A 27,288-nucleotide genomic window follows, 5' to 3' on the forward strand; every position below is an offset into this window, starting at 1 on the left:
GCCGGGGCGTGGGGTCAAGGGTCACCCAAGATGGCGGCGTCCAGGAGGCGCTGAGCCCTGGAGCGGAGGATGGCGCTGGCGGCGCTCGCGGCCGGGGCTCGGCTGGGGCGGCAGCTGAGCCGGCCGGGCCCAGGGCTGAGGCCGGGGCGAGGGCACCGGACGGCGGCCGGGCGCTCGCGGAGCTCGTGCGAGGCGGACGCACCCGTGTTCCAGTACGTGGGCGAGCGGGCGGCCCGTGCCGACCGCATCTTCGTGTGGGGCTTCAGCTTCTCGGGGGCGCTGGGCGTGCCCACCTTCGTGCTGCCCAGCGCTGGGCCCAAGCACCGCGCCGGCTCGCGGCCGCCCCGCAGGATCCAGCCCGTGCCCTACCGCCTGGAGCTGGACCAGAAGGTGCGGGCCGGGGCTTTCTCCCTCCGTCGCGCCCTCCGGCCTCCGCCGCTGCCCCCTCCCCCCGAGGCCCTCTGCGAGAAGTTGGGAGGCTGGGTGGTCCAATGTCGGGGAGGAGGACCCTCGAGGGGGCTGCAGGCCCGGGAGGGGAGGGCGTTAGGGCGCTGCTCACATTTAACGAGTGGCCGAAACGTGCCCCTGTCGGGCCAGACAGGCGTCATTCGCACGTCACCCCCGGAGTCGGGGTTGTCACCACAGTCGCAGTTTAATTTCGTTGTGGTTACAGAATATACTTTCTTTAATTTCAGCCCTTTTAAGTATTGAGACTTTGTTTTATAGGCCAGCATATGGTCTTCTCTGGACAGTGTTCCATGTGTGCTTGAAAGGGATGTGTGTTCTGCTGTTGGCTGGGCGGAGTTGATGTCAGGTCACGTTAGTAACTTCTTGGTGGACCTATTATTTGCTCCAACTGCTGTCCACCACCTCAGGCAGCTGCAGTGTTCATCGTTAGCTGCTGATTGTTTTCAACAGATATCCCTGGGGAAAAAGGCTGTTTGCACTGCGTGATATCTGGGTCAGGTCAGATAAATAGAGCCTTGTGCATGGGGTCTTCCAGGGAACCACCAGACAGATCAGGATGAGAATGCTCTGGGAATGGAGCTTTTCTTCTAAACCCTTTCTGCCTCTTCCAGTGGCTGCTAGGCTGCCGGTTTGCGCTGATTGTGAGCTGTTGCCTTTCAGAGCTGCTGCAGAGCTGAGCAGAGGTGGATGGGAATAGGTCAAGGGGAAATGCTGCAAAGCTTGCTCTTCTTACTGAGACTCAGCTGCTTTTCTCGAGTAAACATTCCCTAGATTGTTTTAAGTCTTTGGTTGATTTCCAGAGTTCTGAAAAAAATGATTCTGACGTTGGCCAGTGTTCTCTTTGCTCCACCATTTTCACTGATACCACTCAATCCATGTCCTTTTAATGTAATTACTGATATGGTTGGATCACATCTGCCATCTTGCTATTTATTTCTTTAGGTCTTTGGTTTCTCTGCTCGTCCTTTGCTGCCTTCTTTTGTGTTGAATAGGCATTTTTGGGTACCTTTTAAATTCCTTCGTTGGGTGTTTTGCCGTATATTTGAGGTTTTTCTTGGGATTACAATATGTATCTTAATTTGGCACAGTCTATGTTAGGTTATTAGTGACCTAATTCTGAAAACAAAAACAAACTATAGCAACTTTGTTCCAATAAAGCTCCAGTTTCTCTTCTCTCCCTTGTGGGGTTATTGTGATATATATTTACATTTTAAGCCTAATACTACAACTTTATAGTTATTATTTTATGCAGTTGTCTTTTGAATCATTTAAGAGACAAAAAGACAAAAGATATTCATGCAGTGTTTTCTAGTTACCTTTATAATTACTTTAGCTGGTGCTCTTCATTTCTTCTGATTTTTTTTTCTTTTTTTGTTACCATTTCCTGTCATTTCCTTTCAGCCTGAAGGACTCCTTCAGTACTTGTCAAGGCAGGTTTGCTGAATTCTCTTTGTTTCGGAAGGCCTTTATTTCTTTTCTTTTAAGGATAGCTTTGCTGCTTACAGAATTAATTCTTGGTGGACAGTTTTTATCTTTTCAGCACTTTGAATATGTCATTCTGGTTTCTGGTCTCCCTTGTTCCTGATAAGAATTTAGCTATTAATCTTATTGTTGTTCTCTTGTCCTTGATGAGTCCATTTTCTTTTGATACTTTCCAAGATTTTCTCCTTCTGAGATAGATGAGAATCGGCGCCTTCAGGCTCGTATGGCGATAGACTTGTTAACAGTTTAACTGTGACTTGTTGAGTAACTTTGACCTGTAGATTTATGTTTTTCATAAAATTTGATAAGTTTACTGGGCGCCTGGGTGGCTCAGATGGTTAAGCGTCTGCCTTCGGCTCAGGTCATGCTCCCAGGGTCCTGGGATCGAGTCCCTCATCGGGCTCCCTGCTGGGCGGGGAGCCTGCTTCTCCCTCTGCCTCTCTCTCTCTCTCTGACTTTCATGAATAAATAAATAAAACATTAAAAAAATTTGGTAAGTTTTCTGTCATTATTTTAAGCATTTTTTTTTTTTTTTGTCCTTTCTCTCTTGCCCTCCTGGGGTTCTCATTACATAGATGTTGATAACTTGATATTGTCTCATAGGTCATAGGTCTCTGAGTCACTGTTCTTTTTTTTTTTTTTTTTTCCTGATCTTCAGAATGACTAATCTCAGTTGATATTTCTTCAGGTTAACTGCTTCTTTCTTCTGTCATCTCAAATTTGCTTCTGTGCCTGTTAGTGAATTCTTTATTTTGGTTACTGTATTTTACAACTCTAGAAATTCCATTTAGCTTTTTAATGTTTTTATTTCTGTATTCAAATTCCATCGTTGTGAAAACATTGTCGTCATATTTTCCTTTAGGTCTCTATAAATTTTGTATTTTAAAGATCTTATTTATTTATTTATTTTGAGTAATCTCTGCCCCCAACGTGGGGCTCGAACTCACAACCCTGAGATCAAGAGTTGCATGCTCTACGGATTGAGCCAGCCAGGTGTTCCTTCTTTAAGTTTTTTAAACATGGTTTTATTTTTTATTTATTTTATTTTATTTTATTTATTTATTTTTAAATATTTTATTTACTTATTTGTCAGAGAGAGAGCACAAGCAGGGGGAGTGGCAGGCAGAGGAGGAAGCAGGCAGAGGGAGGAGCAGGCCCCCAGCTGAGCAGGGAGCCCGATGCGGGGCTCCATCCCAGGACCCTGGGATCATGACCTGAGCTGAAGACAGACACCTGACCGACTGAGCCACCCAGGCGCCTCCTAAACATGGTTTTAAAAATATTCTTTGGGGGCGCCTGGGTGGCTCATTCGTTAAGCATCTGCCTTCGGCTCAGGTCATGATCCCAGGGTCCTGCTCGGTGGGAAGCCTGCTCCTCCCTCTCCCTCTCCCCCTGCTTGTGTTCCTTCTCTCACTGTGTATCTCTCTGTCAAATAAATAAATAAAATTTAAAAAAAATATATTCTTTGAACAATAGTTTATTGAAGTCTTTGATAAATCCAACATCTGGGTCCACTTAATGTCAGTTTCTTTTGGCTGCTTTTGTCCCTCCAGTGTAGGTCACACTTTCTTGCTTCTTTGCATGTCTTGTACTTTTTGGTTGAAAACTGGACTTTTTGGTGATATTTTATAGTTTTGGAATCTGAGATTTTTCCCTTGAGATTTTTTTTGTTTGTTCGTTTTCCTTTTTTTTTTTAGTAACTTTTGTGGACTTCACGTATAGAATCAGTCTTCCATGCTGTGCATGGCCGCTGATATCTTTGTTCAAGTTACTGATCTGTGTCGTTCCCCAGACCCCCCCCTTTCCTTAGCTTGGCTCCTTGAGTGTTGCCCTCTGTCTGCATACCTTTAGGGTCAGCCAATGATTTGGGCAGAGTTTGTGCACACTTTAAGCTTATAAGGTTTCTGCCTTCTACCTTTGATTCTGTGTAAAGATTGGGTACCACATTCAAAGATCAGGCTGTTCTCACGTCTGCTTCAGCTTTACTTGGTACAGGGTCCTCAGCTCTCCCGTGTTCACTCGCAGTTTCCCAATCAGCCATGGATGTGTGCAGAGCCTTCCGTGGCAATTTTACTTCTAGGAGCTTTCCGTTACACTTCTGCCTGGTCTGCCTCTCCTCTTGCCCTGGTCAGGATTATAACCTCAGACTGGCCAAGTTGTGGATTTTCCTTGTTTGTTTCTTACTGAATTCACTACGGGCATGAGTTTTCACCTTCTACCCCAAAGTAAGTGGCAACAAAGTTGATGGTTTTCATGGTCAACCCTGCCGTTTTAAAACATATGTGCTTGGGACACTTGGGTGGCCCAGTTGTTTAAGCGTCTGCCTTCGGCTCAGGTCATGATCCAGGGTCCTGGGATCTAGTCCCTCGTCGGGCTCGCTGCTCCGCGGGAAGCCTGTTTCTCCCTCTGTCTGCTGCTTCCCCTGCTTGTGCTCTCTTTCTTTCTGACAAATAAATAAATAAAATCTTAAAAAAAAAAAAACACAAAAAACACATGTGCTAGCTCAGTTGGAGTTGATGGAGCACCCCAGACGGGAAGTCTGCAGATTCCTGCTGTTGTTGCCTTAAGTTCTTGTTTCTTCTTCTTCTTCTCCCCGCTTTTTTTTTTTTTTTAAGTTTTATTTATTTAAGTAGTCTCTCCACACAGTCTGGGGCTTGAACTCACAACCCCGAGATTAAGAGTTGCAAGCTCTTCTGACTGAGCCAGCCACGCGCCCCTCCCTGTTACCTGAAGTTCTAGCAGTCTTTCACAGATAAACTTTTCTCAATTTATTTGCCTTTGATTTCTCCATCCCTGAAATGGTTTTTTTTCTTTTAAGTTTGTCCAGTTTTTTTTTTTTAAAGATTTATTTATTTATTTATTTGAAAGAGAGAGAGAATGAGAGAGAGAGCATATGAGAGGGGGGAGGGTCAGAGGGAGAAGCAGACTCCCCGCCGAGCAGGGAGCCCGATGCGGGACTCGATCCCGGGACTCCAGGATCATGACCTGAGCCAAAGGCAGTCGCTTAACCAACTGAGCCACCCAGGTGCCCTGGTTTTTTTTTTTTTTAATTTTATTTATTTGAGGGGGAGAGAGAGAGAGAGTCTGCACGTGCACACACACAAGTGGGGAGAGGGGAAGAGAGAGAGGGAGAAGCCGGCTTCCCGCGGAGCAGGGAGCCTGATGCGGGGCTCGATCCTAGGACCCTGGGACCATGACCTGAGCCAAAAGCAGACGCTTAACCGACTGAGCCACCCAGGCACCCCACTACTATGTGTTCTTTGGGCAAACAGCCTGTCATTCATTGCAGAGAAAACTTGACACCACAAATCAATTCATGCTTTATGGGAACTCTTTTTCAGATTTCATCTGTTGCCTGTGGCTACGGATTCACACTGCTATCCTCTAAAACTAAGGATGTGACGAAAGTTTGGGGTATGGGGCTCAACAAGGATTCCCAGCTTGGATTTCACAGGAGCCGCAAAGATAGATGTGAGTGTGCCCATCTCGGCTTCCCTGGGCTGTGATCGGTATGAGGGAATTCCCTTTGGTTTTCAAGAATATGGTGACACAAACCGGACGAGCAGAGCAGACGAGATGGAGTCTTACACGGATATTATGTGGGACCATCTGGACTAGATTGATTGTCAGCCTCTTTGGTAATAACACTGAACCTTTAGGCAAAAGAGCCTTTAGTGATAAGTAAAAATGTTCCTCTTCTTGTGCCTGATTTATAAACTTTTTTTAAAGATGTTGTTTATTTGAGAGAGAGGGAGAGTGTGTGTGTGTGTGTGTGTGTGTGTGTGTGTGTGTGTATGTGTATGTGTGTGTGTGCACGCAGAGGGAGAAGGGGAGAGAAAATCCCAAAGCAGACTCTGCACTGAGCATGGAGGCTGATGTGGGGCACGAGCCCAGGATTCTGAGAACATGACCCAAACTGAAATCAAGAGTTGGATGCTTAACTGTCCAAGCTACCCAGGCACCTCGCCTGATTGATTGATTGATTGATTTTTAAAGATTTTATTTATTTATTTGAGAGAGAGAGAATGAGAGACAGAGAGCACGAGAGGGAAGAGGGTCAGAGGGAGAAGCAGACTCCCTGCTGAGCAGGGAGCCCGATGTGGGGCTCGATCCCGGGACTCCAGGATCATGACCTGAGCCGAAGGCAGTCGCTTAACCAACTGAGCCACCCAGGCGCCCACCTCGCCTGATTTATAAATTAAATTTTATCATAGATACACAAAAGAAAAAATATAGTGTATATGGGGTTTGGTTCTATCTGTAGTTTCAGGCATCCATTGGGGGTCTTGGAATGTATCCCCCATGGATAGGGGGGATGGCTGTACTGGGCAGTACCTTTACTGTCTGGATAAACTTTTTCATTTTTTTCTTGTTTCCTCATTCATGTGCAAATACATTTTTGCACAGTTTTGATCAGTGTGTATTTTCTGCCTTTCACTTAATTTTGTATCAAAATTCTTTTGTAAGTCAGTACTGAAGTCTCTTTTAGCTGTAAGATGCCACATTGCATTTGTTACACCTTTTGTTGGGAGGACCTTTAGGCATACACAGAAATGGACAGAGTCGTGTAAGGCATACCAGCTGCAGTTACCAGCCAGTTTGGTTTTGTTCATTTCCTGCACCCTCCCCTCAATAATTTTAAGCAACTCCCAACGTTATTAATTTCATTAGTAAATATTTCAGAACGTATTTAAAAAAAAAAATAAGGACCTTGGGGCGCCTGGGTGGCTCAGTTGGTTAAGCGTCTGCCTTTGGCTCAGGTCATGGTCCCAGGGCCCTGGGACTCTGGCTCTCTGCTCAGCAGGGAGCCTGCTTCTCCCTCTCCCTCTGCCTGCCGCTCTGCCTACTTGTGCTCTCTGTCTCTCAAATAAATAAATAAGATCTTAAAAAAAAAAGGGCCTTAAAAAAAGTAAATGCAACATCGTTTTCACACCTAAAAATAATGAACAATATAATCCCTTTATGTTACGAAATATCCAGTCAGTGTTCAAATTGTCAGTTATCTCATAAATGTCATTAGATTTTTGTTTAATTTAATTTATTTTATTTTATTTTTTTTAAGATTTATTTATTTATTTATTTGAGAGAGAGAGAATGAGAGACAGAGAGCATGAGAGGGAGGAGGTCAGAGGGAGAAGCAGACTCCCTGCTGAGCAGGGAGCCCGACACGGGACTCGATCCCGGGACTCCAGGATCATGACCTGAGCTGAAGGCAATTGCTTAACCAACTGAGCCACCCTGGCACCCTAGATTTTTATTTTATTTTTTAAAAATTTGTTTGAATCAGTATCCAGATAAGTTCCAGACGTTGCAATTAGTTGATAAGATTTTTATTTTTATTTTTTTTTTAAAGTAGGTTCCTCACCCAACATGGGGCTTGAACTCAGGACCCTGAGATCAAGAGTCCCATGCTCTACCGACCGAGCCAGCCAGGCGCCCCAGTTGCTAAGACTTTTAAAAGTCTTTTAAGTCTATTTAATCTTTTTTTTCTTGAAGCTTATTTACTGAAGAAATTATACTGGCAACCAACTCAGCCAACTGTATTTGTGAAACAAAGAAATAAAGGCTTACTTTTTTTTTAGAAAAAAGGAAAGAAAAGAGAAGAGGGACACCTGGCTGGTTCAGTTGGTAAAATGTGCGACTCTTGATTTTGGGGTTGTGGGTTCGAGCCCTATAGTGGGTGTAGAGATTACTTAAAAATAAAATCTTTAAAAAAAACTAAAAAAAAAAAGAAATCACACTGTTTATCCTGTAGAATTCTCCCGTCTGGAGTTTGCTGTGGTTCTATTTAAACTCCTGACAGCTGTATTTACAGCCAGGTTCCCCTTAAATGATACGTATTTACTGCTTCCCAGGCCCTTAGGGGTCTATGCAGAGAGCAATAGGAGATGTGTACGCTAACAACATTGTCCATAGAGTGACTTCTAAAAAACTTTCCCCTTGCTTATTTAAAAATGAAAATTTTCAGGGGCGCCTGGGTGGCTCAGTCGGTAGAGTGTGCAACTCCAGGATCTCAGGGTCATAAGTTTGAGCCCCACGTTGGGTGTAGAGCTTACTGTAATTAATTAACAAATTAATTAAGAAAAGTTTCATTTTAAAGATTTCATTTTATTTTCAAAGTAATCTCTACATTCAACATGGGGCTCGAGCTCACGAGCCTGAGATCAAGAGTCTCATGCTCTACCGACCGAGCCAGCCAGGGGCCCCTAAAATTTTCTCTTTTGACTAGAGAGCTTATTTGCATACTTCAGAATCCTACAGGTACAGTGTATATGGTGGAAAGGCTGCTTTCTGCCTCTGTCCTCCCAGCGGCACAGTTTTTCTCCCTGAAGACAACCTGTGTTAACAGTTTCCAGTTTCTCCTTCTGGAAAGATGTGATGCGTATGCAAGCAGATGCTTCTACATATTCTTTTCCCCACTTTTTAATACAAGCGGTATCGTTACTGGTTAGTGGGTCTTACAGGAGGAAAATGCCATCACTCTCCTTAGATGCAAATGGTGTTAATGACACGGGAAGGCTCATTGGAGCCAGTGGGGTGCAGCGGGTCCGGACCTGGGGCCTGGGGCTCTCGTCTTAGCTCTGCCACTAGCTTATGTGCCTTGACGAGTCACTCTGATCTGTGACTGTGGGGCATTGTGGGGGTTGGACAGCATGAGGCTGTGACTCTCCGTCTGTGTGACGCACCGTGAACTTGCGCGTTCTTCTTTCAGCCAGGGGATACGAGTATGTTCTGGAGCCTTCGCCCATCCCACTGCCCCTGGACAGACCTCAGGAGACCCAGGTGCTGCAGGTCTCCTGCGGCAGAGCCCACTCTCTCATCCTGACAGACCGCGAAGGAGGTGAGTTGGCCTGTTCCAGGTTCATGGGGCGGCGGGGAGCCCTTGGCCTTGGCTTGAAACTGCTTTGTTTGATGGAACCACACATAGTGAGGCTCCTGGCATTTCCCGAGCAAATCGGGAGGATGGCTCACTATCACCACATTGGGCAGATCCTGCCAGCTCTTTTATGTTCTCTGCTCTCTGCGATTCTTCGAAAACCTCAGGTATTAATAAATGTGACAGTGCACACCAGGCCGCCTGAGCGAGGCCTCCCACCCACTGCCTTTGCCGTGAAGTCACTGAGCCGGGCTGTGCGTGTAGACGATGTTTTGTGTTGTACCGAAAGGAGCCTGTTTGCCAGCACTTTTTCAGCTGGTGGGCTTTCAGAGTCCAGATAACACGGACTCTCCCGAAGAGCGATTGTTTCCAGGGAAAGGCCCTCTTGACTAAATGTTTCCAATTTCATTTTCTAGCTAAGTGTGCTTTGTGGGAAAAGGCAAAGGTGGTGTTCAGGAACTCTTTCAAGAGCAGCTTTGGCGGGGCGCCTGGGTGGGTCAGTTGGTTAAGTGTCTGCCTTCGGCTCAGGTCATGATCCAAGGGTCCTGGGATCGAGCCCCGCGTCGGGCTCCCTGCTCAGCGGGAAGCCGCTTCTCCCTCTCCCACTCCCCCTGCTTGTGTTCCCTCTCTCGCTGTGTCTCTCTCTGTCAAATAAATAAATAAATAAAATCTTTAAAAAAAAAAAACAAAAACCTTTGGCATGGAGGGCAACCTCTGGTGATAGGTCCAGGGAGTGGGGGTGCTGGGGCCTTCCCCAGGGGGTACTTGCCTCGGAACGTGGCATTTGTGAGAGGTGGAATGAGGACCTGCAGGGGAAGGCAGAGGGGACCGTCAAGGTGGCTCAGGCTGTTGCTGCAGGGCCAGGCCCCAGCACGCCTGTGGGTGAGCCTGCAAAGGCTGGGGGTATTGGGGAAACGGGTGCTTAGGGTGAGTGGTTGGACTAAGACCACTTCCGAGACCCCCTTTGCAAGGCCTCACATTCTGGGATCCCATGAACCTGCAGAGCTGATTTCATTGGTGGTGTTATTCTTCAGTCTTTAGCATGGGAAACAATTCTTATGGGCAGTGCGGAAGAAACGTGGTTGAAAATGAAATTTACAGGTGAGTTCCCCAAAGGACTTCCCCAAATCGTGTTAAGCATTTAACATTTCTCGTGTGGTTACTAAGTGATAGACGCACAGAACAGGAAATGGCATGCTTCCCCCTGCTTGAGAGGGGCGGTGAGAAGTCACTGGAAAGCTGTGGAGGGTATTGTTCCATTGCAGGTTGAACTCTATATGGTAGCTTGGTGGAAGGGAGGGCGGTCGGGTGTTGATTGTGGTGTGTAGAACTTCTTTTGAATTAGTTTTTTATTTTTACCAAATTGATTAACTTTAAAAATTCTTCTCTGTTCCTTTCTTATTTATTTCAGTCTTTTTTTTTTTCCTAAGATTTTATTTTTAAGTAATCTCTACACCCAACGTGGGGCTCAAACTCACAGCCCCAAGATCAAGAGTCACACGCTCTACCCGTGGAGCCAGACCCTTATTTATTTTGAACTTTAAAAAAATTCCCCTCTCCTTCCTCACATTATGCTGTTGGGTCTAAATACAAGTCTCACCTCTGGCAGCATATTAAAAATCACCAAAGGTGGGGGACACCTGGATGGCTCGGTCTGTTAAGCGTCTGCCTTTGACTCAGGTCATGATCCCAGGGGTCTGGGATCAAGCCCCGCATTGGGCTCCCTGCTCAGTGGGGAGCCTGCTTCTCCCTCTGCCATTCCCCCCTGCTTGTGCACTCTCTCTCTCTGACAAATAAATAAATAAAATCTTAAAAAAAAAAATCACCCAAGGCGGCGGGGGGGTGCACCTGGTTGGCTCAGTCCGTAGAGCATGTGACTCTTGATCTTGGGGCTGTGAGTTTGAGCCCCACATTGGGCATGGAGCCTATTTAAAAAAAAAAAAATCACCAAAGGGTTGTTTTGTTTTGCTCTCATGCCTAGGCCTACCTCTGCCCTATATTTGACTTTGAGAGTTTCCCTCACAATTCCTGTGTGCATTTGGGGTCTGTCAGTTAGGGGTGACGGGCAGGGGCAGAACCACACTTGAACCACACTTACCTTGACCGTATCTCTTGCTTCTCCCTAAATTGCTCCTGGCTTCAGCGAAAGTCACAAAGTCAACAGAATGCAGGACTTCGATGGGCAGGTGGTGCAGGTAAGAGGCGCATGCTGAGAGCCACTCATCCAGCCCTTGGGGGTGCCTTTGCAGGGGTGAAAGGTGGGGGGGGCGGTGATGGCGAATTGGTTAGGGCAGTTCTCTCAATTAATAAATTATTTTAGTAAAAAATATTGCCTGCCTCCTGTAGGTCAGGAGGGTATTGGTTTCCACTAGGGTTATGGGGGTACAGAGTTTAATAAGGTCTGGAGGGCTGACGCCCTAAGAGAGAGGTACAGATTAAGCTAGCTGTGTGTGTGTGTGTGTGTGTGTGTGTGTGTCCCAGGCTGGTGTGTGTGTGTGTGTGTGTGTGTGTGTGTGTGTCCCAGGCTGTCCATATCTTGCTCGCTCTTTCGTTTCCATCCCTGGTGCAGTGCCTGGCACGTGGTCAGTATGTACAATAAATACTGAAGTACATAAGCGGACGCTTACAGGAAGGGCCCTGGGAGCACAGGAGGGGAATCGTTAAGTCTCCCAGGGGTGGAGTGAGAGGGGGAGGAGGCGGGTATCAGATAGACCAGGGCTGGGTGGTAGGAAAGGTGTTACGGCAGAAGGATGGGGCAGCCTGAGGGCTTGGAAGGGAGGATGGGGAGCTAGTGACAAAGATCGGGGGCCGGTAGGGAGGCTGAGGAGGGGGACGGGGAGGAGTGAGGCTTATGGAGGAGGGGGACTAAGCAAGAAGAAGATGTGGGAGCCGTGCGGGGCGGCCCGTTGGGCCCAGCTGGCTCACCGCTTGGGAGTGGTAGGGAATGTGGGGAGCTTTGGGTCCGGCGCTCGACCAGGACACTGGGCTCCCGAGGATTTCTCTTCAGCCTCACCGCTGTTCATCCGGCAGGTGGTTTGTGGCCAGGACCATAGCCTGTTCCTGACGGACAAAGGAGAAGTCTACTCTTGTGGCTGGGGCGCCGACGGGCAAACAGGTAGTGGGCCCTTCCCCCCGGCGATGGCGCACCAGGGAGCTGGGAGCTGTAGGGTGAAAAGTGAAAGCCCCACTTGCTGGAGCTAACCACGGTTGACCGTTTCCTGGAGCCACTCCGGAAGCGAGCTGTCACAGGTGACACCTTCTGTGGCCTCCCTGCCCTTGCTTGCTGGGCTCGGCGTCCAGCCATGCAGGCCCCCTGCAGTCACTTCCTGGAGCCGGCCTCCTCTTGTAGCCCGAGGGCCTTGACACAAGCCGACCTTGCCTGGAGTGCCTGTCTTCGCTCTCCTTCTCATCCGTTAGGGCTCATCATTGCTTATCACTTCCTTTTCAGATTTACCTGGCCATTATCGATAGTCTCTTATTCCTGCTTTTGTTTCTTTAAACATTGCCCCCAGTTCTTTTTTTTATTTTGTTGGTTCGGTTTACTCTGACTCACAGGGGCGTCCTTCCTTGTGTGTTGAGTAACATTTGACCGCGGGCTCCTATTTTGTTGAATTGAACTTGCGGAAACTGGAAGGGCCTAAATGGAGATGCTTTCCTCCGGAGGGGGTTCAGGTTGGCTTTTGCCTCTTGCTAAGGGGTGCTTCGAGTCTGACGTTGCCCTGGGTCCCATTGAGGAAGCCTGGTTTAAAGCAGGGAGTCAGGGGTGTGCAATCTGCCTTGGTCTGCTGCCTGGGACTCCCCTTCTGTCACATGCGGATGGTGACGTGTGTCCCGATAGCCTCTGGCCCGCCCTGCCTTTTCCCTTGTTCACTGTCTACCATGCCAGTGGGCTAGTTTCAGCTTACTGTTATTTTGGGGGGTGTTGTGGGGGTTGGGATGGGCTCTGGGAGATTTCCTTTATTCTCTGGTAAGCCCAGCGACGGTGCATTGGAGATCGCTTGTTGCAGCATTCCATGTGTGTATTCTCATAGGGTCCCCGGGCCTCATTGTGTCGTGCTGTTCTGTCTCGTAAACATTTCTAACTTGAATCAGACTTAGAAAGCCTCCAGGGTTTTAAAAATAAACGCTCACTCTTCTGTTTGTTCCTCCTCTGAGAAAGCGTGGAGAAGGAAGTTGTAGCGTGCGCAGAGGACCAGATCAGCCTTGCCGAGCTGATCCTTGTAAAGCGTTTAACACCGTGCTCGGCACGTAGGAAGCCTGTGGAAGTGTCTGTTCCCAGAGTCAGTAGCTGGGAGTAACGCTTGGCTGTCGTGGCAGGTCTGGGCCACTACCGTATCACCAGCGTGCCCACCAAGCTGGCCGGGGACCTGGCCGGAGTGAACATCGTGCAGGTGGCCACCCACGGTGATTGCTGCCTGGCCGTGTCTGCTGAGGGCGGCCTCTTCGGTTGGGGGAACTCGGAGTACCTGCAGCTGGCCGCCGTTACCAACTCCACACAGGTACGGGTCGCTCACAGCGCCGCCTGGGAGGTGTGGAATTACAAAGGGTTACGGGCGTTTATAAGAGGCTCTTCAGGGGCGCCTGGGCAGCTCAGTTGGTTGGGTGTCCGACTCTTGATTGCAGCTCATGTCCTGGTCTCAGGGTCGTGGGGTTGAGCCCCACAGTGGGCCCCGTGCTCCGTCGGGAGTCCACTGGAGATTCTTTCCCTTGCCCCCTGCCCCTTTCCTGCTTGTGTGCGTGTGCATGGGTCTGTGCTCTCTCTCTTTCTCTCCTCAAATAAATAAATCTTTAAAGAAAACAAAAGCTTCTTCAGCGAAGTGTGACGTGGGACGTGCTGTTTAGGCCCGACCACCTGTAAGACCGCCTCTTCCTGGCCAGCGTCTCAGAGTCTGGAATGAAACCCGGGGGTCAAAGCCATGGTTATCCAGCCTCCGACGCGGCAGTCCTGCCGTAGAGCAGGCTGTTGGGTGCGCCTGTGCGCCCCGTCCCAGTCTGAAAGGGGTGGGAGTTCCCATGGTGTCCCCATGTACTTCCTGTTGCCATGTAATATACATGCCACGCAGAGTGTGCAGGTCACAAGTGTGCACCTGGCTCCTCCCCGCCCCCCAGGCAGCAGGACACGCACAGTACTTCAGGAGCCACTGCCTGTGGCCTGTCACCGCCCCCGCCTTCTCACCGAAGGGAGCCACCCTCACTACAGTATGGCAGGGTTTTAAGCATGAAGGGGAATCGCAGATAAAAACAAAAAGTAGAGCTCACTGCATGATGACTCTCCGTATATCTCTCACCTGCATTCAACAGTTCTCAACTAAGGGCCTATTTAAGAGAACAGACAAAACCAACCCCCGCCCCCCCCAGAAACCCAAGACATCATTCACCGTTTTCAAGTGTAGAACTTAGTGGTTTTTAGTGTAGTCTCGAGTTGTGCAGCCATCTAATTCCAGAACATTTTCTTTGCCCTCCCCCCCTCCCCCCCCCCAAAACAAGCCCATGCCCCTCATGGCCAGTTTTTGTTGCTATCTGCTTCTCTGCCCTGGATTTTTTTTTTTAGAGAGAGCATGTGCATGGGGGGTGGGCAGGACAGAGGGGGAGAGAGAGAGAGAGAGAATCTCAAGCAGGCTCCACACGGAGTGTGGAGCCTGACGCAGGGCTCGATCCCAAGACCCTGAGATCACGATCTGAGCTGAAACCAAGAGTCGGACTTCAACCGACTGAGCCACCCGGGTGCCCCTGCCCTGGATTATTTTGCAGTAAATCCCAGACATATTTTATCCATAAAAGTTTCCATATGTCTCTTTAAAAGATAAGGACTATTTAAAAAATATATTTTATTGCTTAATACTGTCAAACTTCTGACATATACAGAGGGTTTTAAATATGTATTTTTTTAAAGATTTATTATTTTAGAGAGAGAGAACACGAGGAGGGAGAGGGAGAGAGGAAATCTCAAGCAGATTACTTGCTATGCACAGAGCCTGACGGGGGTTCGACCCCAAGACCCTGAGACCACGACCTGAGCTGAAACTGAGAGTCGGTCGCTTAACCGACTGAGCCACCCAGGTGCCGCTGCCCTGGATTATTTTGCAGTAAACCCCAGACGTCATATTTTTTTTTTTAAGATTTTATTTATTTATTTGACAGACAGAGATAGTGAGAGCAGGAACACAAGCAGGGGGAGTGGGAGAGGGAGAAGCAGGCTTCCCACCAAGCAGGGAGCCCGATGTGGGCCTCGATCCCAGGACCCTGGGGTCATGACCTGAGCCGATGGCAGATGCTTAACGACTGAGCCATTCAGGCGCCCCGAGATGTCATGTTTTATCCATAAAAGTTTACATATGTCTCTTTAAAATATAAGGACTATTTAAAAAATGCATTTTATTTCTTAATACTATCAAACTTCTGACAACATACAGAAGGTTTTAAATATGTATTTTTTTAAAGAATTATTTATTCATTTGAGAGGGTGAGAGAGTGGGTGGGGGGCAGATGGGAAAGAAAGAGAGAGAGAGAATCTCAAGCCGACTCCCTGCTGTGCATGGAGCCTGACCTGAGGCTCAATCCCAAGACCCTGAGATCATGACCTGAGCTGAAACCGAGAGTCGGTTGCTTAACTGACAGCATCACCCAGGCACCCCTTAAATATGTATTAATAAAGAGATCAGCCCAGAGGGAAACTAAAGGTCAGCGAACAGGATGAGGAGAAGCATTCCCTGTGGTCTGGCCCAGTGGCTAGAAGCCGTTGCAGATACGGTTCTGAGCTTCCTAGTTAAGCCAAAGCAGAGAAGAAAACACGCCCATTTAAATGATTCATTGTTTCTATAAGATAAACAAATAACATGTTCAGGAGAATTGTTGCTCTTCCTGCTCCCAAGTCCTGAGAACCTGTGTCCCACAGCCTTTCTGTGGCGGACAGATCCAGGGTCGTGGCAGTTACTGCTGCATAACAAATGAGCCCAGCCCTTCGTGATTGCACCCAACACACATTTATTATCTCACAGTTTCTGTGGGTCAGGCATCCAGGGGTGGCTTAGCTGGGTCTTCTGGCCCTGGTCCCTCGAAGGCTGCGGTCATTTGAGGGTTCAGTGGGCAAAGGCTCTACCTCCGGGACCACCCTGGTGGTTGTTGGCAGGACGCAGGTCCTCGCGGACCTTTGGACCGGAGCCCCGGTTCCTCGCTGGTGGTGAGGCAGCTACTAGCTGTTGGCCCAGCCTTCCTTGGTTCCTGGCCGTGTAGGCTTCTCCATATGGCAGCTGGCTTCATCGGAGCCAGCAAATGAGAGAGCGAGTGAGACGGAAGCGAGCGTTTTATCATTTAATCTTGGCAGTGACCCCCCCTGGCTTTCACTGGCATTCTGCTCCTGAGAAGCTGGTCATGAGGTCGGGCCCCACACCAGGGCCCGGGGGAGCGGCGGGGGGTGGGCACGTGGGTGTGACTAGCAGGAGGTGGGGGTCACGGGGACCTTGTGAGGAGCGGCCCACCGCAGCCGTGACTCGACCGAGGCCTGAGCCTGGTCCTGTCTCGGACAGCGGGCTCCATGCTAGAGCGTTTCTTGGCGCTTGCTGAGGGCGTCGTGCCAGAGCACGGTCAGGTAAAGATGCTCTGACAGCCTTACCCCATCCAGGCGGACATGTCCTGGATCAGTGAGTCCCCTTACTCCTTTTGCGTCAACTTCGGGACTGTTACCCTCCGGCTGTCCCCATTTGAAAGCCTATCTATAAAGATTCCTGGCCGCCCCTGCAGCCCTTAAAATCTGTCTTTCCAGACTTATCCCTCAGTAGAGGCACCACGACCAAATCCCGCTGGGAAGCTGAGTTGGCCACACTTCATTCTGCAAACCCCTGACCCTCGTGTCCCTCATTCTCGGCAGCAGATCTGGCCCCTAATTCATAGAGAAAACATATGCTGTCAGATACGGGTGCCCTGTTTCCCACTCTGCGTCCTCCACCCTCCGGCCCTCCCCCATGATGCGGTTCTCCTCCCGCCTTCCCAGGAGCCCTCCCCCATCTGCTGAGCCTTCTTCCCCGCAGCTCCAACCTCCCTTTCTGCACTGGTCCATCCCCATCTGTCCTTCCACCCGACCCATGCGGCCTCCACCTGCAGACGCCCTGTGTGGACTTCCCGCTCTCCGCCCACACTGCTCTTCAGGGGTCCACACGTCTGTATCCCCAGACATTTCCACTCGGCCGTCTCTGGGCGCGGTGAACTGCGCATCACCCACACCCCGGTCCTCCACTGTGTCCCAGGTCCCCTCATGTGGCCTCTGGAAATCCTCCTCTTCTTAATACCCCTGCTGGCTCCCCGTTGTGTTCAGGAGAAAGACCAGTTCCTTACGGGCCCCACGACCTCCTGCCGACCTGGGCTCTGTATTGCCCCTCAGGCCTCCGCTTCAGCCTCTCTGACCTTGTTCAGGCCCCCTGAAGGCGGCCCGCTCACCCCTTGCCCCGTGCATGGGCCAACTCCACTCCCGCACATGTCCTCTCTCCCCTTACCTGGTCACCCCTGCTCATCCTTGAGGTCTCAGGATAAAAATGAAGCCTTCCAGGTCCTTCCCTGATGCTCCTTCCCGCAAACTAGATCAGGTTCCCCGACATTCACTCTCTGAGACCCTGGACTCTCCTTCATTGCATTCAGTGCAAATTAATTTGGGGTTAATTTCAGCTGGCCTCTTACCTTTTCCAGTGGACTCCACTCTGAGAGAGGGACCAAGTCGCTTCCCCCCTGTTGAATCCCAGCACCTGGTTAGATCTTTAGTGTATCTTGGACATTTAGGAAATAACTTACAGATTGAATCAACGAACCGGGACTTCTCTACTTTGTACACGAGATAGAGCATTTCCGAGCTCTCACTGGTTTTGTCTTCCTGACGGTGTGGCTCTGGTTTTGATTCAGGTGAACGTCCCCCGGTGCTTACCCTTCTCAGGAGTGGGGAAGGTGAGGCAGGCTGCGTGCGGTGGTACAGGCTGCGCTGTGTTAAATGGTGAGACCCTCCTGTGGGTGGTTCGCTGGGGAGCTGTAGGTGGGTTGGATGGGGGCATGGCTCAGGATGCGCCGGAGCCTTGGCTGCAGCCCTCAGCTCGAGGGAGGGAAGGGAGCGTGGCTGTGGGAAGGCCTGCTTAGACTGGGCTCAGTTTATCATAGACTGGTGACGGAGGGTGACATCCTTGACAGAAGGATAGTAGCCATGATTCAGATGTAGACAAATAGACAGTGACGGGACCGAGTCCTTCTAACCTCTGTAATAATAGCAGACCTCTGGAATCTGCTCCTGCCTCTCCTTCGCCTGGGCCGGAGACTCAGCCCTGCCTTCCCCAGGGAGGCTGTGCCAGAAGACGCAGGGCCGAGAGGAGAAGGGCTGTCGGGTATGGATACCGAGGCCCGTGGCCCTGGGATCAAATGTCTGGCACCGCTGAGGAGCGTTAAACCTTCTATGACCAAAATACTCATTTCTGAGACTTTTAGGAATCTGGCCAGAGGTTGGTTGTGTACTTGGCTTGCTCTCGTGATCGGTGTGAAATGCAGAACATCTGTGTGGGAAAAATCGCCCTTCTGAGCCTCCCCTGTGCTCGCCCGGCTGCTGGGTGACGGATGACCCGGGCCCCTCCCGGTTACGCTCCGGATGTGGGAAGTTTGTGTCCTGAGATGGGTTAGCTGGCTAGACGTCCTCCACAGGCAAGAATTGTAAAGAGGAGAGAAGAAACATTATTTTAGATCTCTGTCCGTGTGTTCTTGCCAAGCAGGGAGGGGGGAAAAAAAAAACCCATCCACGTGGATATAGTGGATCTTGGTGGTGCGGTCTGAATTTCCAGTGAGGGCGGGCTGTGCTTGGTTCGCCTGACTGACCATTGTGTTTGCTATAATGCAGGAGAAGGACATGTTTTCGTCTGGGGCTACGGAATTCTTGGGAAAGGACCGAACCTTGTGGAAAGTGCACTTCCCGAGGTGATCCCGCCCACTCTCTTCGGCCTGACGGAGTTCAACCCGGAAGTCCAAGTTTCCCTCATCCGATGTGGCCTCAGCCACTTTGCTGCCCTGACCAGTAAGTGGCCAAGCCCGAGCGACCCTGGGGGCTGGCAGAGCTTAGCTGTGTCAGGTGCAGCGTCACGCTGCACTCTCCCTTCTCTGTGTGGACCCTTCCAGAGAGCGGCTAAGCCACGAGTTGCTTGGCCTTGAGGTCGTATGATGTGCATCTTCTCTTTATCCTGGAGTCGTGTTTTTGGTTCATTTGGTTTGTGGTCAGGCTAACGGTAAAGTGAGTTTTCTCAAGAGGGCGCCAGTCGGTGGTAGGAGAGGGGTGCCAGAGGAAGCCAGCGGAGGGGTCTGGCGAATCCACGGTGGGTAACCAGGAGGTGATGTGTGGGACAGCAGGAGGCGGGTCTGGAAGCCCATCCTGTGGTTTCTCGGAGGCCAGTCTGCCCGAGTCCTCCAGAGGGATCAGAGGCCGAGATGGAGGTTTTCGCAAAGCATTGCCAGATTACAAAGCCGTAAAATGTCCCGTGACTCGCGGGCGTCTGGCTGGTGTGTCCACTGTGTCTTACTCCACCTCGGTGAGCGTTGCTGGTTCGGTTTGCCGCTCTGTCGCTGACTTGAATAGTCAGGTTGAGCTAAATTCATTTCACGTTGTGATTCTCAAGGAAATTCGTGGTTTCCTTGCGATTAGAAAATCTTCTCATTTCATGGGAAGTAATTGTTTTCTTTTGAAACATCTGGGCTGGGATGATGAGTTTGGGTCGTTCTGAGTCACGGGAGTTTTTTGAAGCTGTTTTGCTTGAGCCAGTGAGAATCCGTATGGCCGAATTCTGGAGGCAACAAAGATGTATTTTCCAGGATGTTTCCGGGCTTGAACTCTGTGCAGAGTCACATTCTTGGAAATCCATACGAAGTGTTTGACTGGGACGGACTGTTTTCTGCTTGCTGTCATGCCGTGTGGCCGCTGTGGCTCCCGTTGATTTTCCCCAGGACCCGGTGGTCACCTTCCACGTGCCAGTTACTGCCCCTCAGTAGGGGGAGCGTCAGAGCTGGGGTTTCTGCCCTGTCTGTGGGCCCAGCATTTGCATCCTGCCAGCTGGGGGTTCGCATTGGTTGGTTTACCCTGAGGTCTGTTCATGTTTTTTGCGGGGGGGGGGGGGGGGCAGACTGTTTTGTTCTGCCGAACAGATAAAAATCTGGGGGGGGAGGACCAAGGAGGATGGTGAGATCAGAGGGCTCTGACAGCTCGTAACGAAGGGACTGTAGGTGGTGCCCTGCCAGGGCTGGGGGCCCATCCCGCAGGGTGGCATTTCCAGGGCCCCCTGTGCCTTCAGTCTGCTGGGCTGTCTTCCAACCTCATGGCACTTTTTACAATTTGTAAACATCCATTTTTACAGTGAGGTGTGCTCACTTGTCTGGGTCTTGCTCTTTGGCTCTCCACAGCCCCGTGAGGACAGGGGCCATGCCTGTTCAGTCGCTGCCCTGTCCCAGCTCCTAGCACACGGATGAAGACCTGGCCCATAGAGGCGCCGGTCACTGTATCTCTTGACCCAATGGTTCCGAAATACGGAAACCAGACAAGGAATGACAGATCATCCTCCTTCTCACCCGGTCAGGGCGTGACCTGGGCTTGAGGGGGGCTCAGCTGTCAGGCTTTGAGGAGGGGGTGTGCAGAAGGGGCGAGCAGAGCGGGCTGTGTGTGGAGCCGCCTGGCCCCAGAGCACCGCGCCTGCGCCAGTCCCCCACGTGACGGACGCAGCGCGCATCCATTCAAAGGAAAGCGTTAAGGCCTGGTAGAAATTGGAATTGAACAGAGGGCCCTGTTGGTCCCTGGTTCTAGAAAGCCTGTTCTTATGACCCTCCTCCTAGAGACTTGCTCTTGGTCTAGCCCCAGCCAAACTACCATTTTCCTTTCTTTGCAGACAAAGGAGAACTGTTTGTGTGGGGCAAGAACATCCGAGGGTGCCTGGGCATCGGTCGCCTGGAAGACCAGTATTTCCCATGGAGGGTAAGGCTCTGCAGGGTGGGCTTGAGGGCGCACCCGCGGCGCGGGGCTCCGGGGCTCCACCAGCGTGCAGCTGGGCTAGTGCCAGGGCCCTGGGAATGGCTCCCCCTCTCAGGTCCTGGCTGCCCCCTCCTGCCCCGCGGCTTCCGGGGAGGCCCCCATCATGGTGAGGAGCCAGAGCGGGCGCCCAGCTCATGGCTCACTGCCCTTAGCTCTGTCCCGGGGCCTGCTGAGTGAACGGCCTGCCGGAGCGGGGAGCAGCCTGGCCGAGGGTTCCAGTCCCTTGGCGCCCTGGAAGAAGCCTCGTCAGATGCTGTCTGTGGGTACGTGGAGTGGGGAAACAGAGGCACGCCAGCGCCCCAGAGAGGAGCAGGCCGCGTGCAGGCCGGGCGCCGTGAGGCCCCGAGAGGGAGAGATTGGAAATGACAAAGTTGGTGTGCCAGGAGCTGTTTACAGAGGCCTGTGTGGAGGAATGTTTTACAGCGAATTGAAAAGAGAGCAGGATGTTTAATATTTAGAGTACCACAGCCACCAAAGTAAAAAAATAAAAGCTTTCCTTAGGGAGAGGATGCAATTATACAAAAAAAAGGCTCATTTCAAAATTAAAGGGGAAAAAGGTTCCTTCCTAAATTACAGTTTATCTCAGTATTGTTTACTAAGTTCTCCTAAAACAAAACAAAAAGCTCTTCATATTTTTGCAAACAGAACATATGTACGTGGTATAAGAGGTATTATAAAAAATAAGTCTCCCATCTCTTGTCCCAGAGGCAGCCACTGGTACTGGTTTCTTATGTTTCCTTCCAGACGTAGTCTGCATCAAGAGGCGTGTGCACGCACATGCTTAAGTGATCTTCTTTGAAGGTTGGATTTTAATAGCGTGTTTTGAAATCGTGTAAAGCATTTTTTTTTAAAACCTCATGTGAAAATGCAAAAGCAGTGTATAACTTAAATAAAATCAGGATTTGTCTGTCAAAAACCCTCTGTAAGATGTTTTGAGGCACCTCCGTATTTGGGGGGTTGTTTCCCTTGGCCGTGGGCTGTCCTGGTTCCCAGTGACCTCGGTAGGCCCTGACCCCTTTATAAAAACCGGAGGTGCTGTCTCTAAGAAAACAGGTCAGAATGGGGGCTTTCTGTTTGCTGGAAAGAAATGGTTGTGCACCGGAGTTGGGCACAGGCTGGTTGGTGCTCGCTCGCTAGTCCCCAGCCCGGATCCCCCTTACAGGGAGGGAATGGGCGGCCGCTTGGTGGACAGTGGGGGGCAGGGCAGGTGACACGAGCGTCGATGATGTGGAGGCCCCACTCTCTTTCATGGTAGTTTCTCGTTGAGGGGAAGCTTGGCAAGCGGCAGAGCGGCTGGGTTTTGGATGCACGACCGCTCTGCCGGGTGTGAGGGGCTCCCCACCTGCTTCCCTCTCCCCCACATTACAGTGAAGATCACCCATGCAATCAGATTTGGAATCTGATCGCGCTGTCCTGTCCAAATGGCCGGAGGTTGGTCCCGGCTGTGGGGCCGGAAGCACCCGGGTGCTGAGGCCACTTGCTGTCCAGACCGGAGCCCCCCTCTGCAGACTCTTTACTCACCAAGTGGCCCTCTGGGAACGTCACTCCCGGTACCCCTGCTGTGAGGGAGGGGACACTCCGGGCTGTGTCCCCGATGGCTGCTCCCCCCTGGCACACTGGCTGAGCCCTCCATGCTTGTGGGGTTGGGAGGACCAGCCGAGGAGAACACCTTCCAGCATGGTGCTGAGGACCTGGCCCTTGCTGTGCTCTGGGGGCCAGAGCTGTCAGCCTAGGCTCTGCGGGATGGTGGTGGCCCAAACCGGGTTTGGGATCAGTGGGGTTGGATTCCTTAAAGATCAGATTTGCCTCATATTGGGTAGTGGGATCTTAGTCCAGTCTGTTCTTTTGCACTCGTTTTTTTTTTTTTTTTTAATGACAGGTGATTTTTATTCTTCAAAAATTTGTATTTTCTTATTAATCTTTGGTGGGGGGACTGTCATATCACTTTAGAAGTATTCGAAGAAGGGAAAAAAAAAAAAAAAAAGAGTAAAGCCCTATCTGTAGCTCCTGCAATGGCACTGAACTAGTTATTCTCAGACTCCCAGAGCCCGGGCTGCTTTGAAAGTCTGAAGGCCCAGGGAGTGACACCTGCGCTCCGCCCCCCACTCAAACCTCTCTTTCCGGAAGCTTTCCTGAAGGTTACCCTGCCGCACACTGACACAGAGCTCTGAGGGTCAGTGGGCTCTTCAAGGCCACTCATCCCGTAAGAGGCAGGGCCCAGAGTCAGACTCAGATGTGTCTGACTTTGACACTTCACTGTGGTGCCCTCCTCTGTGAGGGCCCGGAGCTGGAGAATCAGGTCCCCAGTGGTGGGGAAGAGGCGGGGACATGCCCCCCAGGTCTATACGGGGGCCCCCTCCGACCTACCTGGCGGCCCCGCTGGATCAGGCCCCCGGGGCAAGCGTTTGAATGGCCCTCCCCCATCACCCACCCACAACTGCGCTCTTTCCAGATGCACATCGTTGCCTGTCTGAGGGGGCAGCGGTGCTGTCCCGCGTGCCGGGTGCCTTGCTTTCGTTCCATCCTCAGGACAGTCTGCGAAGCCCCCCGCCGCCCCCCGGCCTGCAGCTGTGGTTGCTGACTTCAGGCATCGACCGGGCTGCCCTGTCTCACGGCCTTGCAGCAGGTGGGGCTGCGACGTGAACTTGGGGCTCTGGCTGCAGACTCTGCAGCCCCTCGCTGTGCGCCCTCGGGTTGGCCCGCTTGGGGCGCACGGGCTGGCAGGCCCTCTGGCTGCCCGGCCTCTTCCCACACGGCCCCGGGCCCCAGGCGGGGTGTCTGGGGGAGCGGACGTGTCGGGGCTGCGAAGGAACTTGCAGATGCAACCAAGTCGGGGAGCAGCCAGTTCAGGGCTCCTTCTCAGCCCCCCACCTTTCTCCTGGGGGCGTTTCAGACTTTGTCGTCACGAAGAGGGACATTCCTGATGCCGCTCAAACTTGTAAGAGTGTGTTAAGGCTGGATGTGGTGCGGTTTTTGGAACTGTTTCCCTTTGCAAGAATGTAGCGAGTGTAAATTGGTTTAGAAGAGACACTTCATTTCACCTGGATGAGGACACATCACACCCATGACCAAGCGCAGTGTCATCTTGGACCCCGGAGACCGTCAGAGACCGAGAGCCCACACGCCGGGGGGAGCGGGGACCACGGGGGCCCAGGGGCCTCTGAGGCCAGCCTCGGCCGCGACCATCCTCCCAGCGTGCCAACCAGGGCCAGCTGGTTACTCTGCTGGGGGCTCTAATGGCCAGAGCACTCGGGGACGAGGACCGGGGTGCTTAAGTGCAGCAGCGTGGGGCCCGGGGAGCGCCGCGGGCGGCAGTCTCCCCGGGAAGGTCAAGATCGCGTGCTCTAATGGCCCGGGGAGGTTGCTAGGAGTTCACCTGGGCCCATCACCACAGAGGCGGCGCATTTCCTTCTGCTTCCATGGCCAGCCTGGACTGCTTCCTGCACCTCCAGGCCTTGGCGAGGAACCGGGGGCCACTGCTGCGCGTTTGTTCAGTGATTTCTGTGATAGGTGTCACTAAGCACGTTTGTTTAGGGACGGAGGGGCAGGCAGCACGGCTCGCTTGCTAGCGTCCATTTGCCTGGTGGCCCGGAGCCCTTAACGGACCTGTCTCCCCGCGCTGCGGGCCCCGGGCTCTGGGGTCACCGCCATCGCCGCTGCCCGTGGGTGTTCAGGCCAGGCCGTCTGGATGAGGCCTCCCCCCACCCCCGCCCCGCCCCTTCGCTCACTGAGTCCACAGGCTGTGACAGATCCCGCTCCAGCTCTCCCACTGCCTGGCAGAGCAGGGCCACCAGGGGAGGGTGGCCGAGTTGGGATCTGCGCGGACCGAACAGCAGCGTCAGCATCCGGCAAGGGTCTGAGCGCTCGGCCTGGCAGGATTAGTGACTTACAAACTCCCCCCTGAAAAACACGGTTCTCGCCGGTGCTGCTGGTGCTTGCATCGGGAACCTTGGGAGCGACGGCGGGAACCAGTTAAAAGGGGATTCCAGTTCAGAGGGAAGGTGGGAATAAAGGGGCAGATGCCGACGGGGGTGGGGGTTAAAAGGTACCTAATACTGGGGCGCCCGGCTGGCTCAGTGGGCGGAGCACGTGACTCTTGATCTCGGGGCTGTGAGTTCGAGCCCCACGGCGGGTGTAGAGATTACTTAAAAAATAAAATCAGGAAAGAAAGGGATTTAATATCTTTTAATTCTTTTTCACTGAATGTCGTTTTATAATGTGGCCATGAGAGGGTCTTACCTATTGAAAATAACGATAGTAATAGTCTAACCAGAGGAAGACAAGCACCCCTCCTCTGGAGAACCGGCCAGGCTCTGGGGACGTGGAAGTCCTTGCATCGTGGGCACACCCGGGGCTGGCTGGGGTGGCCGTCGCCAGGGCCAGCCTGTTTGACGGCGAGAATCATTTTTTTTTTTTTAAACTATTTGTTTTTTTTTTTTAAAGATTTTTTTTTATTTATTTATTGAGAGAGAGAGAGAATGATAGAGAGCATGAGAGGGTGGAGGGTCAGAGGGAGAAGCAGACTCCCTGCTGAGCAGGGAGCCCGATGCGGGACTCGATCCTGGGACTCCAGGATCATGACCTGAGCCGAAGGCAGTTGCTTAACCAACTGAGCCACCCAGGCGCCCCTGACGGCGAGAATCATTTTAAAGGCCAACCAGCCGGAGCCTCTACATCGGCCTGAGGGCTGCTCCCTTGGGTGGGCGCTGTTGGCAGGACTGCCCGCAGGGCCTGTGGCCCGCTCTGTGACACAGCAGACCTTCCTCCTCGAGGGTGCATATCGTTTGGGAAACCCCCGGCCCGGAGCTGAGGCTGATGGCGCGCGCGGCTATAGATGCCGGCCGGGGGCCTCCTTCCCAGAGCAGGGGTTTCTGGCGCTCCAGGCAGCCCTGGGGGTGACGTCGAGGAAAGGTCACTGAGCCCCTGGCTCGGGAGCAGGTGTTGACCTCTGGCGGGGTCGTGCACAGGGGGGAGTAGCCTCTGGGGGAGCTGCGGGCTCCAGCAGCCTCTCCCGACGGGTGGGTAGGAAGAGTCATGTCTGCCATTGGCTGGGTGGGACGCTGGGGTGACTTGTGCGCTCATCGGAACCGCCCTGCTGGCTGGGTGGAAGCATCCCCATCTCTGGGGGAGGGAGCCAAGGCTTGGGGAGGTTAAGTCACCCACCAAGAGGCAGAGCCAGGCTCAGGCCCAGGTTGGGCCTCCTCCAAACCATGTCCCCTCACGCTGTGCTGGGTCTTGTTTTGCAGGTGACCATGCCTGGGGAGCCCGTGGATGTGGCGTGTGGTGTGGATCACATGGTGACTCTGGCCAAGTCTTTCGTCTGAAGCCCCTCCCTGACCTGCTTGAGCCCGGAACCTGGCCTCAGAACCACTGGGACTGCTTGGCAGAGGCCCCTGGCGGGGCTCTTGCTAGGGGTCAGAGAGGATCCGGGCCCTTGGTGACACGTGATGCTCTCTGCCAGTGCCCTTAGCAAGAACGGACAGGAAGTCCCGGGACTCAGGGCCCCTCTCCGGCTGAGGGTGAGACTGGCTGCGTTCACCGCGGGATGGCTGTCCTCATCAGGCCAAGCACCAGTGAGAGGGATCCCTATTCCTGACCCGAGCAGCTGGTCCGGGGGAAGCTTAGCTCTCCGGCATGCCATTTTGTTTGTTCTTAAAGGTGGCCCGACGGACTCTTAAGTGGCCCGGTGGGCTTTTGTATGTAAGCCTCCGACCACAGCAGAGCTCATGGTGGGCGTGTGGGCATCAGGGCGAGCCCCAGCCTGACTGAGGGAGCCGGGCTGAGAAGCCCCTGCAGGAGTTAGAGCGAGGCCAGGTTCTCGTGCACCGAACACGCCCCGCAAAAGCTTGTCTGGAGGGCCAGCCTCGGAGAAGAGATTCAGAAATTGTGGAAAACAATTTGAGGTAGTAACATAAACTTGGCCTTTCGTTTAAAAATGTCTTTGAAAAATCCCTTTTAGAATAAAGTCTATTTTCTGCCTTTTTATTTTTGAGCACTGAAGAGGTCTTTTTTTTTTTTTTTTAATCTTACTTGATCATTTAGAGATTCGCTTGCAAAAACAAGGCTTTTGATAAAGAGGCAGCTAGAAGCCAGTGACAGATACTTCAGAAGCCAGTCCTGCTTGAAAACAATTTGTCTTCACAGTCCCCTCCCACGGTTCAGTTGGGAGAAAACAACGAAGCCTAAAAATAAACTGGTAATCATGTCACCCACCGGGATCTCACTCCCTGGCTGCACCCCCCCCCCCCCTCTCTGATTCATTCACTCAACAGATACTCTGTGCCCCCCGCGTGCCAGCCACTGTGGATCACGCTGGGTCCCTCCGGGACGACACCCCCGTCAGCAGGTCCCACGAAGCTTACGTTCTAGGAGGCAGAACACAACTGACGAGCAAAACGGAGAGTATGGTAGATGGCTCGGTGGGCCGCGG

General features: G+C 51.9%; 1 protein-coding gene across 2 annotated transcripts; it reads left to right on the top strand.

The window, feature by feature from the left end:
• On the top strand, nucleotides 1–26,843 carry RCC1L (RCC1 like). 2 transcript variants are annotated; one of them, XM_025864648.2, is made up of 11 exons: nucleotides 4–390; nucleotides 5,292–5,421; nucleotides 8,663–8,791; nucleotides 9,862–9,928; nucleotides 10,971–11,022; nucleotides 11,858–11,942; nucleotides 13,145–13,326; nucleotides 17,717–17,804; nucleotides 18,690–18,863; nucleotides 20,716–20,801; nucleotides 26,105–26,327. In XM_025864648.2, the coding sequence occupies exons 1-11, from the start codon at nucleotides 70–72 to the stop codon at nucleotides 26,180–26,182; spliced, it is 1,392 nt and encodes a 463-aa protein (XP_025720433.1). In that variant the 5' UTR covers nucleotides 4–69; the 3' UTR covers nucleotides 26,183–26,327. The 2 variants fall into 2 exon arrangements, with proteins under 2 accessions (XP_073740317.1, XP_025720433.1); XM_073884216.1 differs by lacking the exon at nucleotides 20,716–20,801 and having other exon boundaries at nucleotides 1–390; nucleotides 26,105–26,843.
• The last annotated feature ends 445 nt before the right edge of the window (nucleotides 26,844–27,288 follow it).

The sequence above is a fragment of the Callorhinus ursinus genome, unplaced genomic scaffold (genome assembly GCF_003265705.2).
Source record: "Callorhinus ursinus isolate GAN/ISIS: 27379988/994484 unplaced genomic scaffold, GSC_fseal_2.0 scaffold55, whole genome shotgun sequence".
Lineage (NCBI taxonomy): Eukaryota > Metazoa > Chordata > Mammalia > Carnivora > Otariidae > Callorhinus > Callorhinus ursinus.